The sequence below is a fragment of the Numida meleagris genome, chromosome Z (assembly GCF_002078875.1).
Source record: "Numida meleagris isolate 19003 breed g44 Domestic line chromosome Z, NumMel1.0, whole genome shotgun sequence".
NCBI classification, from domain to species: Eukaryota; Metazoa; Chordata; class Aves; order Galliformes; family Numididae; genus Numida; species Numida meleagris.
Genome location: NC_034438.1, coordinates 22,669,533 through 22,686,419, shown reverse-complemented (window position 1 = coordinate 22,686,419; position 16,887 = coordinate 22,669,533). Strand labels below are relative to the sequence as shown.

The 16,887-nt window shown below is 37.7% G+C and overlaps 1 protein-coding gene across 4 annotated transcripts in view; it reads right to left on the bottom strand.

The window, feature by feature from the left end:
• Window positions 1-13,585, bottom strand: part of HOMER1 (homer scaffolding protein 1) — an 82,142-nt gene extending 68,557 nt beyond the window's left edge. Inside the window, exons 1-2 of one of the 4 annotated variants that reach the window (XM_021379782.1) lie at window positions 12,493-13,585; window positions 2,302-2,458 (exon numbers count right to left, since the gene is read on the bottom strand). In XM_021379782.1, the coding sequence (XP_021235457.1) occupies window positions 2,302-2,458; window positions 12,493-12,551 (216 nt within the window). In that variant the 5' untranslated portion in view covers window positions 12,552-13,585. Of the gene's footprint in view, window positions 1-2,301; window positions 5,931-12,492 lie in introns of those variants that run through there. The other 3 variants (XM_021379784.1, XM_021379785.1, XM_021379781.1) reach the window with 3 other exon arrangements.

Below are 16,887 nucleotides of genomic sequence, written 5' to 3'. Positions count from 1 at the left end.
GAAGAATGCTTATTTTCCCTCAGGGATGCAGAGGGTAGATGTTGAAGTCCTGCTCCATGAGGGAGCTCTAAGGGAATGGACAGGACCTAAAGGGTGGAACAGGGCATGGATGGCACAAACAGGACTATGATTCAAACTTTACTCTCAGACTTTCCTTTCTATAGTCCAGGTAGAAAGATTGTTCGGCAGCTATCACTTAGCAACTCGCTGCTCAGCACCTAAGCCACCATAACTGAGCAGCCACATGCTCTTCATTCTCTCCAAACTCACAGGGTGCTATAAACCTCACCAGCAATGTGGTTTACAAGAAAAACTAGTAGGATCATCTATTTATTCCTTAAGGGATGAGAGCTGCAAAACCAGCATTGTCTGACAAGAATTTTTGGCAGCTGTTAACATGTGAATGTCAGACATTTTCAATGTAAAACTTGTTAAAAGATAAAATGGAATAAAGATCATTTTAGATTCAAAAATCAAATTAATTTGCACAATTTTTTTGCCCATGTAACACTTCAATGTGACCATTAGACACTATGAGGCTTTGTAAGATCAAAAATCACTAGTGTTACTGACACCCAACTGTATGAAATATAGCAGAGAGGTAATCTGGATGCATTCTGAATTCACAAATGCATTACATTTACATTTAGCCCTTCATACATACCGGACTTTATATGTACAGATATGTTAAAAAATATATATGGCTATAATAAAAATAAAAGTGTTACGTTGAAAACCTCCCAAAAGTTCTTTCAGTAGTCCTCCTGGTATTCAACCATGTGTTTCACAGCGGAGCAGTCATGCCTAAAACAATGCATCTTAATCATGGTGGGGATCCCAGATCTTAGTCGGATACATAGTGCTTGAGATGAAAATATTGAGATTGAAGCAATTAAAAAGCATAAATAAAAATGACAGATTGCATTATCAATATACCTTGCCAATAGTACTATAAATACAAAGGAAATGCTGCAGTAGACAAAAGAGCATATAAACAGATGAACAACTACTTGACAATGTAACTTAGCAGTCACACTGCAAGAATTGTAGCTTTAGACAGGAAACTAAACTCTCTGTATTGGAAGAAGAATCTTCTTAACTGTGCAGATCAGTTTGGGTGCTAAAGATTACAACTATTAGCATTGCTTTTATACAACATCAAGTTGAGATCCAAAAGTCTTCTATAAATAGTCACAAAAAAAGATATCCTAATTATCTGACAGAAGGAAAAATCATTTGAAGAAGGCTGGGAAGGGAAGACAATAAAGACAAAATTTGAAAAATGTTGGTAAGCTTCAATACCAGAGTCTCAATCACCTAAACGAGTATCATACAGAGATCTCTGACAAAAAATAACACTTATGTATGATAGTACTTCTTCTTCCTCAACCAAAGTGGCAATACTAGAGACTTTAAAAATACACAATAATGATTTTCAGCTTTCAACAAAGCCAACAAATCTCCATGAATACTGCTGTGCTTTAACAAAGTACTTCAGTTCCAACCATCACGAATGTGCACATCTCCAGAAGCTGTAGTTGAAAGTACTTGAAAGGACTACAGCTTTTGATGACATTTTGTAAAACCTTAATGTTCTTATCGATGAAATTTCTGACATGTTGTTTGCGAAACTACTGTTTTTATACATCCTTGGGATAGAACTTAAGAAACAGTCAAGTTTTTTCCCCAAGTCTTCTAAATTACTATCTTAAGGTTTCTTACAACAGCAGTTCAACATATTGCCTTTCCAAATGTAGAAAAAGGCAAAAAACAAAACATAACCCTTTTCCCAAACCCAATCCAAACAACTTTTGCTAACCGCTTACTTTGGAGAGCTTTAAGAAGGAATCACCATATGCCGTACTGCAAAAATTGGAAGATTAAGTAACAAAGAAGGATTTACGGAGTGATTACAGGCACTGAACAGATGTCTTTCATAATGATGTAACTCATGACTTCGATACATCATTGGATATCAAGAGAGAAAAAATTTATTGGAACACTACTTGTAGTTTTTAGTATACCTGAAAGGCAATGCCTTTTGATTGTTCAGTCTTAATAGGTCATCACTTACATTTAGCAATAGATTTATCAAAGTCTATATGAACACAAAGAAAACAGTATTTTCCAAAGAACACTTAAAACATTTAGTAAAACAATATAACCATTTTAACACATCACTAATCTCTTACTCAAATACTGACAAGAGCATCTGAGAAGATACATGAAGGACATCAGTCTGGAAAATAAATACAAAAGTCATTTAGGAAGCAAGAAAGTTTTCTCTAAAATGAAACTTACCTTTGAGCCATCCAAACTGATTATCCTGTAGACATTTCTTGTGCTGTCATAGAAGTAGGACACAGTAACAGCATGCTTGCTGGTGGGAACCCAGTTCTTCTTAGTGTTTGGGTCAATCTGGAAGACATGAGCTCGGGTGCTGAAGATAGGTTGTTCCCTGAAGGACAGAAAGTTAAAGTCATGATCATGACTGGGATGTAATATTGTTGCACACAAGTTATCTACCAGTTGTGCCCAGTAGGATGCACACATTTCACTTTACTTATAGAATCTCTTAGGAAAAAATTATCATGTGTTGCTGCATACAGCAGATAAACGGCATTAATATACATACTCAAGCAAAATGCAAGCCTTTAAAAGCAAAAATCAGCACTTAGCTGTAGAGTCAGATAAAGGCCGTCATCTCTCAGCAAAGATTCAGCCCTGTCCCATCATTCCTCACCCATAATCTTCCATCTATCCCTTTAAGCTGTCATTAATACATGTGTAACTTCTCATTCGCCCATTGCAGAATGTGTGCAGCTTTGAACACCAATCTTCCGAAAAGCCTTTCAATACTCTGATTTTTCAGTCTCAGGTCATAATCTGAAACTGAACTGGCTAATTAAATACAATTACTCTAAAACATTAATTATGCTTAAGAACATCCTAATCACTGTGAAGCCCTCACTTTTTGGAGATTCACATCTAAATGTTTTCACAGCAACACTAAATATGTACAACATAAATGGTTCAAGGTTAACTGCTTAGCAAATTAAATTATGCAAGGTAAGAAAAAACTACTTTAAAATTTATGACTTATTTTCCCTTGTGATCATTATCAAGACACGTGGCCTGGAAACAATATAGGAATGCAAACCAAGACATTTAGGAATGAGATCAGGAAAGCCAAGCCACAGTTCCAGCCTTCTGCTGTGGGCTGAAATGCCATCCACCAGGTCAGGCCGCCCAGGGCCCCATCCAACCTGGCCTTGAACACACCCAGAGACGGGGCATCCAATGCTTCTCTGGGCAGCCTGTGCCAGTGCCTCACCACCCTCTGAGTAAGGAATTTCTTCCTAATGTCTGCTTTAAGTCTACCCTCTTTTAGTCAAAACCATTACAGCTTGTCCTATCCCTACAGGCACATGTAAACATCTCTCTCCATCCCTGTTATAAGACTTGTTGGAAATAGGTGATCTTTAAAGTACCTTCTAAACCAAACCATTCTGTGTTACTAGGTAGTATTGCACAAAATAAAAAAAGAATATTTTAGCATTACTAAGGTGGCTGTTACTTTTAAACTTAGCCACATTTTACTGACAAATAAGTTGCTGTATTCTTCAGAGAATGTTTCAACAAATCCAAAAGAAATGGACAAGCATTTCAGTTTGGGTTTAACTTTGCAGGCATTTGAATCACTTTTCTTTTTCCTATTTCTAGGACGATAATAAACATATCCTTTGTCCCTACTTCCATCTCCCTTTAAGTAAGAGATTAAGATCTTAATACATTTTTCTGCCTAAAATAAAACCAAAAGAAAAAAAAAAAGGTTTGGAGTAATCACAGTCAAACAGTTCTAATCTGGCCTCATTATAAATGAGTACATGTGAACTCTCAGTAACACTTCTGCTTGGCAGTGACAGCACTCAGGACCAGCTGCCTCCAGTTGCAGAACTGTATTCCTCAGCTGGGAGGTAGGCTACTTGAAGCCCATCTGCCGGAAGATGTAGTGTTCTCCTATGCTGCGTGTTAGAAGAAATGATCTGAGGAATTCAGAACAGACCAAAGACAGTATTGTTCCAGTGAAAGCTAAGGAGAAGATAGGCAGTCCAGAGGGATGAATGTATGTGTTAGTCCTCCATACAGAAGTCACAGTACACTTAATATCATCTAATGTTCTCCTTATATCACCCAGTTATATAAGGTTGGCTAGCAGTATTCCTGATTATTCCTGATGCCAATCTCTTGTACAAACAAAAAAATTACGTGGAAGTGACTTTCACAGCACTTTTGTTTCAACATAATCTTTACCTTAATTGCTCCTTTGAATGTCTAGAATAACTTCATCATACTTAAAATTTCATTCTTGCTTCCAGTACTAGATAAAACATCTTCCATTTACCTCCCAGTTAAGCATACCCAAATGTAATGTAATGCATATTACCATAATGGAACCAGTTATTTAACACTGAGACAGTTTAAGAGCTCATGAACACACAAAAAAAAAAATCTTAGAAGCTACCCAGAATTATCTGGATGAAGACTGATATTAGAAGGAGAAAATGATGGCCCTAACTACATTAACTAAAAAGACAAAGGAAGAGCTGAATCTAAATAATGGATGTCTGGTTAATGAATACACTTTTGACCAGAGCTACTATCCAGTTCTATCACAGTACCAGATCTCATGCAACTGAAACATTCAAAAGCTAAGATTTTACTATGTAGAAGGTAGGTGAAAACTATACAACTAAACTAGTTAGGAGTGCTGGTAAAAGTTCAGTTGATCAGCCCTGAGATGCTGTTCCCCTGCACTGCCAGCACAAAGAGCTTCCATAGCCCTCGCTATGTCTCTTCCATTTGATTAGATGGCCTGCATATCACTGCCAAATGATCAGAAGTGTTTCTCACAAACCAGAGCACTTTGCAAGGCATGTGTGTCCAGCGTATGCATCACATTTAGATACAAAACGGCATTAATAAAACTTACATGTGCTATTTTATCACATCTGATAAACAAGTTACAAAGCATTTCTGTGCTCTGACTGAAGCTAGGGGTTTCCTGAATGACAAGCTGTCTGTATTCTGTGACGACAGAGCAGTAGATACTGCTAAAATCCATGGCATAAAAAGCAAAAACCAATTAGATAAATCATAATTTTGCCAGATTACTGGGGTAATTAGGAGTTTTTTCAACAAGGATGCTTAACTTCAGATGCCTCTAAAACATATTTTGACACTTGATGATGAACATTTGTACTGATTACTTCTTCACACAAATGGAAGTTACCTTATTTCTACAGGATGAAGACTGTTAAGGAATCCATCACTGATTTGCCAGTACAGCTCTCAAAGCTGCTGTACAGTTACATCATTTGTACTTTTCCGTGGCAACACACTGTAGAGCTACTTTAATTTTAGATTTGCTAAGATATTCAGACACAAATGTAAGTTAATATGTAAAACACACACAATATTTACAACTTCAACTAACTAATCTTTACTCTGAGACTTTTTGTTCTTCTGTTATCCAAACAACATGATGCCCTACCAGTTTGGAAGTTTAAATTAACTCAGTTAATTAGTAATTAGAAGTAATTAAAAGTAATATTACTTATTTAAGAGAATTTCCTTTTTCTCTTGTTAAGTGCAAGACACAGTGTATACATGTCTCTGTGGGTATATGTCTACACATACATGTGCATATACACATATAACTGTATTTTTGCCAATACAGAGCTGCAAGAGAAGAGAACATCTTTAAATACGAAAAAATAATCCTGTGGAAACTATCAGCTTGTTTCTCCTCTCTCTCTTTCTCTTTCAGCTTCTCCTTAACATTCTTTCATGACCACAAAGTACTTAGTACTCAGTATTTAGTACTCATTAAAGACAACAGTAAGAACTCAGACAAGAACTCATCGCTGATTATAAAGAGTCACTTATTATTTTCCAGAAATATCCTAAGAAAAGAAACTAGCAGACTGCCGCAGAAACATAGATGGACTATCGGAAATGTCTGCTCAGGCACAGCAGAAACATTAAAGCTAATACGCTGTTGTTAATTCGCTTAGATTGCAACATTACAATGGTCAAACAGACTAAGAGGAACTAAGTGGTAAATCCTCCTGGATTTATGCAGCAATGAGAGAGCTAAAGAAATGTGATAAGCAGCACTCAAGTAGGTAGAGTCACACCATATATTTTTCATCACTGATAAAGAAATCTGTTTGTTGATATGTGATCTGTATTAGCCTAGGCTTAGGAGACAACCCTGTGTCCTATTAGTTGAATGAATCATGCTTTCAACAGCTCTTTCTATTTTGACATCTTGGCATCTCCTTTTCACAAAAAAAAAACCAGACTAATGAATGTAAGTACCTATGAGTTCCTTCTCCTATATCTGAGATTAATTAAAGCTTTAACAAATGAAGCATAAGTACAAAAGGTTAGAAAGAACTTTCCCCACTAACCCGTAATTGGCATTAAAAAAAAAAACCCTATCATTCTAGTATCATTCACTGATGTGTCTGGTAACTCCAGATTGTGCCAGCCCTAGCACCAAAGACCACCATTCCACCATACTACCATGCATGTTGTTTACCTCCTAAATTATGCTCACATTGATATAATACCTACATCTTCTTAAGACAGGGTTTCTCTTTTCTTAATTACTATAAAAATAGAAAAGCAAGTACGATTTTCTACAGCAATAGCTGACGTCCTACCTGCCTGCCCTTCCAGTGTGCTGGAAAATAATAATTCCCTTGATGTTGGGCTAAGCTGACATGGTTTTGGTAGTAGAGCTGTTGCAAAGTGTATGAAATGGTCAGGAACCACCTTATGGACATGCAGGAGGAGAGCAGGAAAGGGACTATAGAAAACAGGGGCACAGTGGGAGACAGCCAATCAGGGACTGGAGCTACCCAAGCAGGGGCAGAAGAATGACAGAGGAGTGGGCAACTCCGAGGGGATGTTGGCTTGTGGAGGAGTAGCATAAGGAACAGGGACAGTAAAAGAAAAGAAGCCATCAGACGCTGACCCCTGCTCTGCGCATTGAGAGAGCTGAGCAACACCTGCAGTAAGGGGACGGGGAGACCAGGAGGGTGTTAGAGAGATGTCTGCAGGAAAGATTAAGTGACTTCTGTATTAATTTAATCATTTTTCTTCATGCTAATTGACAATAAACTAAGTAAGTTGAAATGTCTTGAATCAAGATGGCCTAGCTGCCCACATCACTCCTGTCCCCACTCTTGTCTTAGTCATCCATATCACTCTTGTCCCCACCACATACACACACACAATGGACCCAAAACTTCATATAACATTTTCTGGGATCTCAAAAGTGTTGAAATACAGCAGGAGTTATATATCTTCAAACAGAACTCTTTTCCCCAACCAGCAGGACAAAAGAGGATGAATAATCAAGACCAGTCAGCCAGACAATAAGGTCCTTCCACTCAGCTCAGCTGAAAGAGCTCTCAGGTATCCAAGTAATGAAAAGTCAGTGAGAATGAACATTTATGTCCCTCATCTCAGCCACTTCTATTTTCCTGATATGGATAAAATACAGAATTTTCCTTAGTTCAAAAAATGCTGCGTGAATGTCTGATAAATACTGTATACACTAGCTTATGGAGATAGCGTTGAGTAAGCTTGCCTTCTTGTTGTATGGAAACTGCTCTAACACAGAACCTTTATTTGAGCAGAAGTAACAACTGTCAGCTCGAAGTAAGAATTAAGATTATAAAGTACTTGAAACATATTCAGTGTATTCATGAAATGAGTAAATCTTAAGATTTTGCTTTTGATATTTTATACATATGGTAAGTACTTCCATGTCTTCAAACAAGATTTGAAATTGTAAGAAAAAAAAGTTACAATCAAGCAACCAAATGGAAATTTTTTTCCATACCACCAGTTGTTTATCTACTTCTACATCTATGTTCTTAAGCCTGCATTTACTGTTACTGTAAATTACAATTTTCTGTAATTGGGTTTAAGGCAGGTTTACTCACAATCAGTAAAAGTTTAGGAATTTGTTCCCAAAAAACTTAGAAAGTTTTCCATGTTCAATTGGAAGTTAATATACAAATATATCTACTTAACTATGTAACATTCAGTGGCTTACTTGATACAGTATATTTCAGCACTACATAATAGGGCACAGAGCTGTGCTTTCAAGCTGTTTTCTGAACTGTTTTGTTCCCATTTAATATTAGATCTTTGACCACTTCTGAGTTACTGTATCATCACAAGTAATAGCAGCAATTTGTCAGGAGCTGAGAAAAGAAAAATGGGCTAGAACATTCCATTAAACCTTTAAGGTTAAGGAAACAATACCTTTAACTGTGCCAGAAACAACACTGCATTCTGTTAGGTTCTCAAGGATCTGAAGTTTTGATTAACTGCAGTGCTTCAGCTTGAAATCCAATACTGTGCAGTACTTAATGGTCATAACCCATAGGAAGTTAGAAGAGAACAGTTTATTTACGTGTTCAAATTTTCATTTCTATGAAAGTTGCCTTCTGTAACAGGTGAACAGAAAGTGAAGTCTTGCCAGTAATCCACAAGACACCTGCCTGGCCTGGAGGTCTAATCAGCTCTGGTTAGTCCTAATACATTGCTTTTCCAAGCATAAGTTGCAGCCTTTGTTTACAATCTTCATTTTAAAAATCTACAGTAGACATTCTAATGCCCAGTACTGCCTATTCTTAGGCAGAAAAGGTCCAGACCCTGGCCTGTAAACTCCTGTCCCATCCCCTCAAGGGTCCTTTGTGTATGCTACACAATCTGTGCTTCCTCTCATGTTTTTTCTCTCCTCATTCACTCTGCTCTTACATGCGAGCAAGTAAAGATGGTAGAAGTATATACCATGCTTTGAAATAATTACAATTCCTATGAAATTAAAAATCAGATTGAAAACACTAAATAATTATACAAACCCTGGATTTCTAAAATTCCTTAGATGTCAAATAACCCAACAGACAATGGCAAAACTCCTACTGAAATGATGAAACAGTTTCTAATATTAAAGGGTACACAAGTAACCAAAAGCATTGCCAGCCTCTTAGTCAAACTACCCTGCACAGGCTAACTATTAATCAGTGTGTGGAAGAAATGGACCCGGGGGTGCTGGTTTACACTTGGCTGAACATGAGCCAGGAAACTTCCACCTGAAACCTTCCTGGTTTTTAGGGCAGAACTTGCCTGTATTTTCATGGAATTCTCGGAAAACGACTATCTTTGAAACACCAATGCTCCTATTAAAAAAAATGGTTTAAATTTTAAAGTTATTCAGGAAGGATGGGGAATAGCTGCACTACATTCATACATCTTAAAGTCCCAGACTTTTAAGAAAAAAAAAAGACCTGACAATATTCTACTACAGGCTAAGAGATATGCCTTACAAGTACACAACCAGGTTCAAATACTAGCTTTATATAAAAGGATATACATATACATAGGGTAAATTTGACACCAACAAGCAGATGACTTTAATGAAGTCAGCAAAGATAAACAAATCTATATGTCTACTTAAATTTGTATGTATCAATAAATAAAGGTTTCTTTTTGACACAGGAGGCAAGTAATCTCAAAAAGAAGGGCAAAAAAGAGTTTTGAAATCTGATCTAATAACATTTTGGCACATCCACTGATGTAGATGGTATCTTTATGAGCATGCAATCCTTTAAAACACTCCATTCAGTTAAAAATAAATAAATAAATAAACAACAACAACAACAAAAACACTGTATATGTGCCAGTCTTAAATGAATGCTCAGGAAGCCCTTGAGATGCTCCAGAGGGAAAGGGGAGAGAAGAAAAGGCAGAGGATATCCTACAAGCACGCATTGCAAGACAACTGCAGATAGCGGTAAAAAGTATCGTCAATGTATAGAATCGTAGGAGTTAAGACTAATATGCCTGGGAAAATAAGGCTCTTGCTATTAAAAAAAAAAAAAAACAAACAACATAAAACCAACAAAATGAACAGAAGAGCTATGTGAAGATTCATTTAAGCTCACTCCTCTTCTGTATTTGTTTCCAGTTCATAATAACAGTTCGTAAGGTTGGTGAAGCTTATCCTAATTAACAGAACATTCCTTTCAACTAAAAGTTAATAGTCTGTGATTGTTTCCAAGTCCCTCACTTGGGAGCTAAGATGACACAGCATGCTGTGCCTACAGGCTCCACCAGGAACCATCTCCTCACAATGTCACACATTTGCTGTTTGATTCTCTGTTAGCAAGTTACTTACACAGCCTATCCTGCCCATCAACATGAACCTGGCTTTAATAACATGCTGTGATTGTCTAGAGTCCATCGCTCCCAAGGATGGGCAATTGGATTTCTTAACATGTAAATCGTTGTTTTTCCACACTTGTTTTTCTTCTGAAACAGTGTATAGGTTGGGTGACCGCAATCACTGGACAGAGAACAGGAACAGAGAGAGAGATGCTGCCCAAATGTTCTCCCACTGTGATCATGAAAAAGCTTCTACCTGATCTGTCTTAAACTGTACTTGGGTTACTATGCACTCAGAGTACCTATCCCCACTCACAGATAATAGTTCTTGGTAAAATTTGTAATACTAAAGAGCATCTTCCACAGTATAGATTTAATATAAACCATATAGCAGAGAGATTAAAATCTCACAAATTAAATGACAATGGCACGGCAGCTGGCAAAGCACAAGACAAATCTGTTCCCAGGCACCCACACTTCATAGAAAACAAAAAAAATAATCAAGCACAATGATTTATTCTGGGGACAGTGGTGGTGGAACGAGAGGCACCTAAGAACAAAGTCTTAGATGGGGGCCCAAGTGTCCAGGCTTCAAACGTCTCAGACTTACCTTCCTATATCACTGCAGGTCATTCATTTGACCTCATTAACTCTTCCTTGACTCCCTCTCTCTTAGAACACACACTTTTCCAACCTACTTCAATAGCACTTCTGTTCAGGCATCTCACTGCCTGTGAAACTCTACAAAACAGCAGGAACAGGAGCCCCAGAATATAGCATTGCTAGCCTACAAACTGCTTTGTGCAGCCCACCTAACAAGCAAAGCAAACATGCCCTCAAAGTCCTGATCAGAACAGAACACACTGAATCACATTTGACACTGAAACAGCAAAATTCTACATTCTGAAGAAAATACATAAAATTAAGGTCTATGTTCTAGAGTAAGAAAAAAGCAACAAAATTCTGCTGGATTTTTGGTATAGTGTCAGTGAATGCAGAGTTGCTTGATTCATGGGCTAAAGAGTTTAAAAAGAAAAAAAAGAAAAACAAGATATCTAAGTATCTGTAAGATATATACTGTACTGTTAACTTGATTTTCAAAAGGAAGAAAATAAATGAAAAATCGACATGCTACTACTTCTATAAATTCTGGTATTTTTAAAAGATCGAGCCTGGGAGAAAAGCCTGTTATCCACTGCCACCAGCTACTGCATACTGCTGAAGCTCTGTGGGTAGGCAAACACGTTTGTTACTGGAAGAAGGCACACCAAGAATTTAACACTGACTGTGCAAGCTTTTCTAAATTCAGTATTTTCTAATTTGACATTCAACGAGATTTTGTGTCCTCCATCAAGTCTCATCATAACCTGCGTCAAATTTCTGATTGCTGTATTTCAGAGTACGTAACAACAGGGGCAAAACTGATGTATTTGTCAACTGAGAGAGATGTGGATTTTGGAACCTAAAAAGGAACAGAAAGACAATAAGATCATAGAATCATTTCATTAAGTGTTTCCACTGAGACAATCAGCAATGACATGGCAAACAAAGATAATATTAAAAAAATGACTAATTTTAGATGAAGTTAAACTTAACTAATGTTTTTCAGATCATATTTGACTTCGAGAGAAAACAATGCACACTAGTCATAATTGTGATTAAGAGATCTCTTGGCAACTTGTTCTTCATAGGAAAAAAAAAAAAAGGGAATACTTATCAGCTTAGCATGAGAAAGTTGCAATTTGTCCCTAATGAATTTCTGTAGCAAAATAGAGTTTCTGCACTTGGCACCATAATCTTTAGCAACAGTCCCTGTAATACTTCTTACCAGTGTTCTTTCATTACCTTCTTTATTGGCTTTAAACTTCCATTTAATTCATTGTACATCTTCATACAGAAATACCCACACCTCCTTACCACTACCCACCCCATCAACCAAGTCCATCTCACCTTCTTTATCTCCACAGTACTAATTTTTATATGCCTTCTACATGTGAAAATGCTTTCTATTCAGGTTGGTCTGTCACTTGTTATTCCTTTTATTTCTAACTTAAAACTCACAAAACTCCTACTTGAACATTAAGAGATTGCCAGTTAACAATCAGTTTAGAGGGTTTTCACACTTAACTCTCAGAAAGATATGCCTTGAAGCAATCATTTGAGCGATGTGCACTTACACTGCAGACACCTTACCACTGAAGCTACACTCCCATCAGCACCAGCAAAAGTATCTCTACTTACACATGCAGAAAGCAGAATGAACCAGGCTGAACAGGCATGCACTTCATCACTAACACCATCAACCAGACTTCAGAAGAATTCAGAATTCCTTCCAAGATGCCATAGATGCTCACTGTGTTTCAAAAAGAATCATTGGCCCACATCACAAGATGAGAATTGGATTATTTCATTTGTGTCAAGGAACCGAATTAGACTCCTAGAAAGGTAAACAAATTAATTTTTTATTCATGGGTAACAAATCAATTTGTATCATCCCACTGAGCACTGCAGGAACTATAAAGCCTCTTTAATTCACCGTGAGTATGCCATTATCATGCCAGCAAGTCCCTCCCTCTGGATAACTTACAGCCTAGTAAACTGCTGAAATGTCGGAAGCAGAGGCTGCATCTCTGATGAGCCATAACTGGAAGTGACAGATCTCTGTTTCCCTGATTGTTAACACTATACATATGCAAAACAGGTTCCAAGACATATCACACCCCTGACAGGGCTCTGCAAGTGAAATCACCCAAAGCATTCCTAGCATGGTTCCAAATCCTGCTTCCCCAGTTACTGACCTGTCAGGTCACCCAAAACTCACATGATAACATTCAAGAGGGGCTTAACTGAACCATCAGTTAGAAGTCCATGTAGAAGAAACTGGCAATCTCTGATCTCTAATAGGTTCTGCATTTAGAAAAGCAATACTTATTATGCATTTGAACTGCTTAACTTGGTAAACAGAACGTTATGAGTAGGAAGTACTAATACCATACTAAACTGCAAAAAAATATCAGTGTATACAAGCAAATGAAGATGAACAATTCTTTAGGAAGGTAAGCATCATATATATGACTCTAATTTAGAACAAACTTTTGTACTTGCTAGTTAAGAAATCACTATTTAACCTGTTTCATCTTTGTCGAACACGTGATCATGATCACTAATTCTCTTGTTCTCTGGCATAAGAGCATACTAGTTTACAAGCTCAATGGCATCTGAAGTCAGAATTCTCTTTTTCTGTCCATTTTTTTACTTGCTAGTCACTGTGACTGCCAAATTCCAGTCAAGAAGGTTAAATGCTATTGTGTCGTCCTGCTTAGGGATATCTCTTGTTCAAGATGATAGAAGTTTCAAAAAACACCTCTTCCCAAGCAATGTCAATCATTTCCTGGTAGGAACCCCATGGCTACTTAAGTCTAGATGTTCTGGACATCTGGGCAGCAGGCTTGCTAAATCACACACAGGAAATTCCTCTACATTTTGCAGAACAATTATTGGCATGGAAGAAGCATATACTGGGGTGCTGACAAAGTGTTTGGAAAACATTATCTAGAACCTGAAAATAATCTAAACAAAGATAATTTTTTTCTTGTCTAATTGTAGATTATCTCTTGCTTATCGCCATATGAAGTCAGCAGAAAATACAAATGGTGCAAAAGCACAGGCCTCCCAGTTTCAAGGTGAACTGGACAAGCAGTTGCTAAGGGCCCCTGTTATTCTATGCAATAAGTTGACATCAATGTCACATAGCATACATTTTTCCACATGTATATTTTTGTTGGCAGGGAAAACACTTTGTTCTCTAAGACAACCCTACATGGCATCATAGTCCACAGTAAACCCAGTGTTGGAGAAAATACATGTAATGGTTTCTCTAGTATAATCCAGTATACTCTTTTAGACTTTTGTACAGACAAGCCAGGTCTAGCAGACTGTTGGAAATTAAAAAGCACAAGAAGCAGGAATTGTGAGAACACATGTCAAAGATTATTTATTTCACCAACACTTCACTGTAAAGTGTTGACTATATGAACGTCATTCTTCAGTTTTCAAAATTCAAGGAAGATCTCATATATCTCACTACAAGAATAGCTTCAAAATTAATTATGGATTCAAGACCATAACATACTCTTTACAGAACAAGACATTTAAAAGTACATTTTAAAAATTCTAAAACCTTCGCGGTATTATCTATTATGGTTTTTACTACGAAAGACACTGTGAATGGGAGAAAAATGCCACTGCTCAAAAAGCTGGGAGACAATCTAGTGGAAAAGTCTCAAAAAAAACCTTCCAGACTTCAGCTTCAAAACTGAGGAGCAAACTAGGACATGTATAGCTATGGCTCTGAATTGCTGGAGGTTTTTTGATCATGTCATGTCAGTATAAGCAGATATTGCTACAGAGAAGGGTAAGCCTACCCTACCTGTATCGACACTTTGCCTGTGCCAACTCCTGTAATTGCACAGACATGTAGTAGTAACTCAGTCAAATACTTACCAGGCATACTGAATAGTCAGGTATTTGTGCTGTAGTACAGACAAGAAAAATCAGTTCCCAGCTTCTGTTGTCCCCTCTTCCCAGTGGCAAGCTCAGTGAAAACTTGATGATCAATATGTTGACAAAGAAGACAGCCACAAAAAAGGACAAAACATTGCCTGTGAACTGTTTGCATGTCTATGGAAGAAGAAGAAAAACCTGAGAGGAACTGCATATTTCAAACACTTCCCTCTTTATTCAGGTAAAAGACATTACTCAAAACCAGTCTTACTGATTGGAGTCACCATCCCTGGAGGTTTTCAAGAAAAGAGTAGATGTGGCACTGAGCAACATGGTGGTGATGGCTTGACAGTTGGACTAGATGATCTTAGTGGTCTTTTCCAACCTCAATGATTCTATGATTCTATTCTGTTTCTTAAGTTTGCTCATCCGTAACTGGAAAAAAATAATTACGAGGATACTGGAAATGTCAATATATGCTCATATCTGGCAAACCAGCATAATCTACTGAATTCTTAAGCAGTGTCTGCCTAGACCAAATTTTTTAATGACGACTGGTAGTCACCACTATCTGCCACCAGAAAAATGTGTCAGAATGCAGTATTGCCAGAAGCATATTTGTGAGGCAGTTCCAGAAAAATCAATACGATTTTCAAACACAGTTCCATTACTTTGCAGAATGGAGCAGACAACATTAACATTACCACAGGGACTCTGTGCTGATGCAACAGTGCCCAACACTGCATGTGCAAGACCCAGATGGGATAAAATCACAGCTTCCTCTAGCATCCTTTCACCTCTAACCTGTCTTGAACATATTAATTTTGGTGGATCCTGAACTACCGAGTCTCAGGAAAAATAAAAACTAAGATACTCAAAACAGAATCAGGAAAAGAAACCTATATTCACAAGTAGATCTAAAAATTGACATTTAGTGGTGCAATGCCTCCACATCCATAGCACCTTATTTAAGACCAGACATTTCAAAAAGCTTTGCAGGGAGAGTAGCATGAAACACTGAAATAAAAACCATGCTTGCAGAACCTTCTACAGATGGCTTTTTCATAAGAAATACCTTTAAATATACATTTCAGCCTAACATAGTATCTTTAAAAAAAAAAGGAAAATGTACACAGTTCACTTACTTTTACTTTAAACAATACAGAATAATTTGTTTCTGTGCTCACTGTTACACTTTCTTGTTAGTAAGTCTACAACCACAGGAAAGGTTGTCTCAGATACAATAGGCACACTGTTAAAACACAAGCACACTGAATTTCCACGTAAAAAATATGCCTACAGTGATGAGAGTTCCAGGTCTGGTCTCAGTTTCGGTGGGTACATCTACAGCATGCTCACTCCCACGCTTCTTAAAAAAAAGAGCTCCTGATCTAGAATAGTGACCATCCCGTTACACTTCAGGCCTTAACAACTTCAAAATTAAAGATATCTAAAAGAGTGGAAATACTAAGTCTAACCTGCACATGACATTTATACTGTTTAGATGATCATTGATCTGGAAAACACTGGAAAACCATAGGCTCAATTAAAACTATATCCCAGGCACCTTTACTAATGAAAACCTAGTAATAAGTCAGAGTTGCATCACTAGATAATGTCTTCCCTTTGTAGCACGCTAACACATAGGCATAGATTTGGAAGGCTGCGATTTGAAGAATGACCAGCTAAGAGCTTTACATCTAAATACAGTCTTAAGAGACAATCATGAAAGGCTTTTGATGTGGCCTACCTAGACTTTGGCAAAACCTTCGAAGCTGTCTCACATAGTATTCTCCTGCAGAAGCTGGCAGCTCGTGGCTTGGACAGGTACACTCTTTGCTGGGTAAGGAGCTGGCTGGAGGACTGGGCCCAGAGAGTGGTGGTGAATGGAGTTAAATCCAGCTGTCGATCGGTCATGAGTGATGTTCCCCAGGGGTCAGTGCTGGGGCCTGTCCTCTTCAATATCTTTATTGATGACCTGGATGAGGGCATTGACAGCACCCTCAGTAAGTTTGCAGATGACACCAAGCTGGCAGGAAGTGTCGATCTGCCTGGGGGTAGAGAGGCCCTACAGAGAGATCTGGACAGGCTGGATCTCTGGGCTGAAGCCAATGGGATGAGGTTCAACAAGAC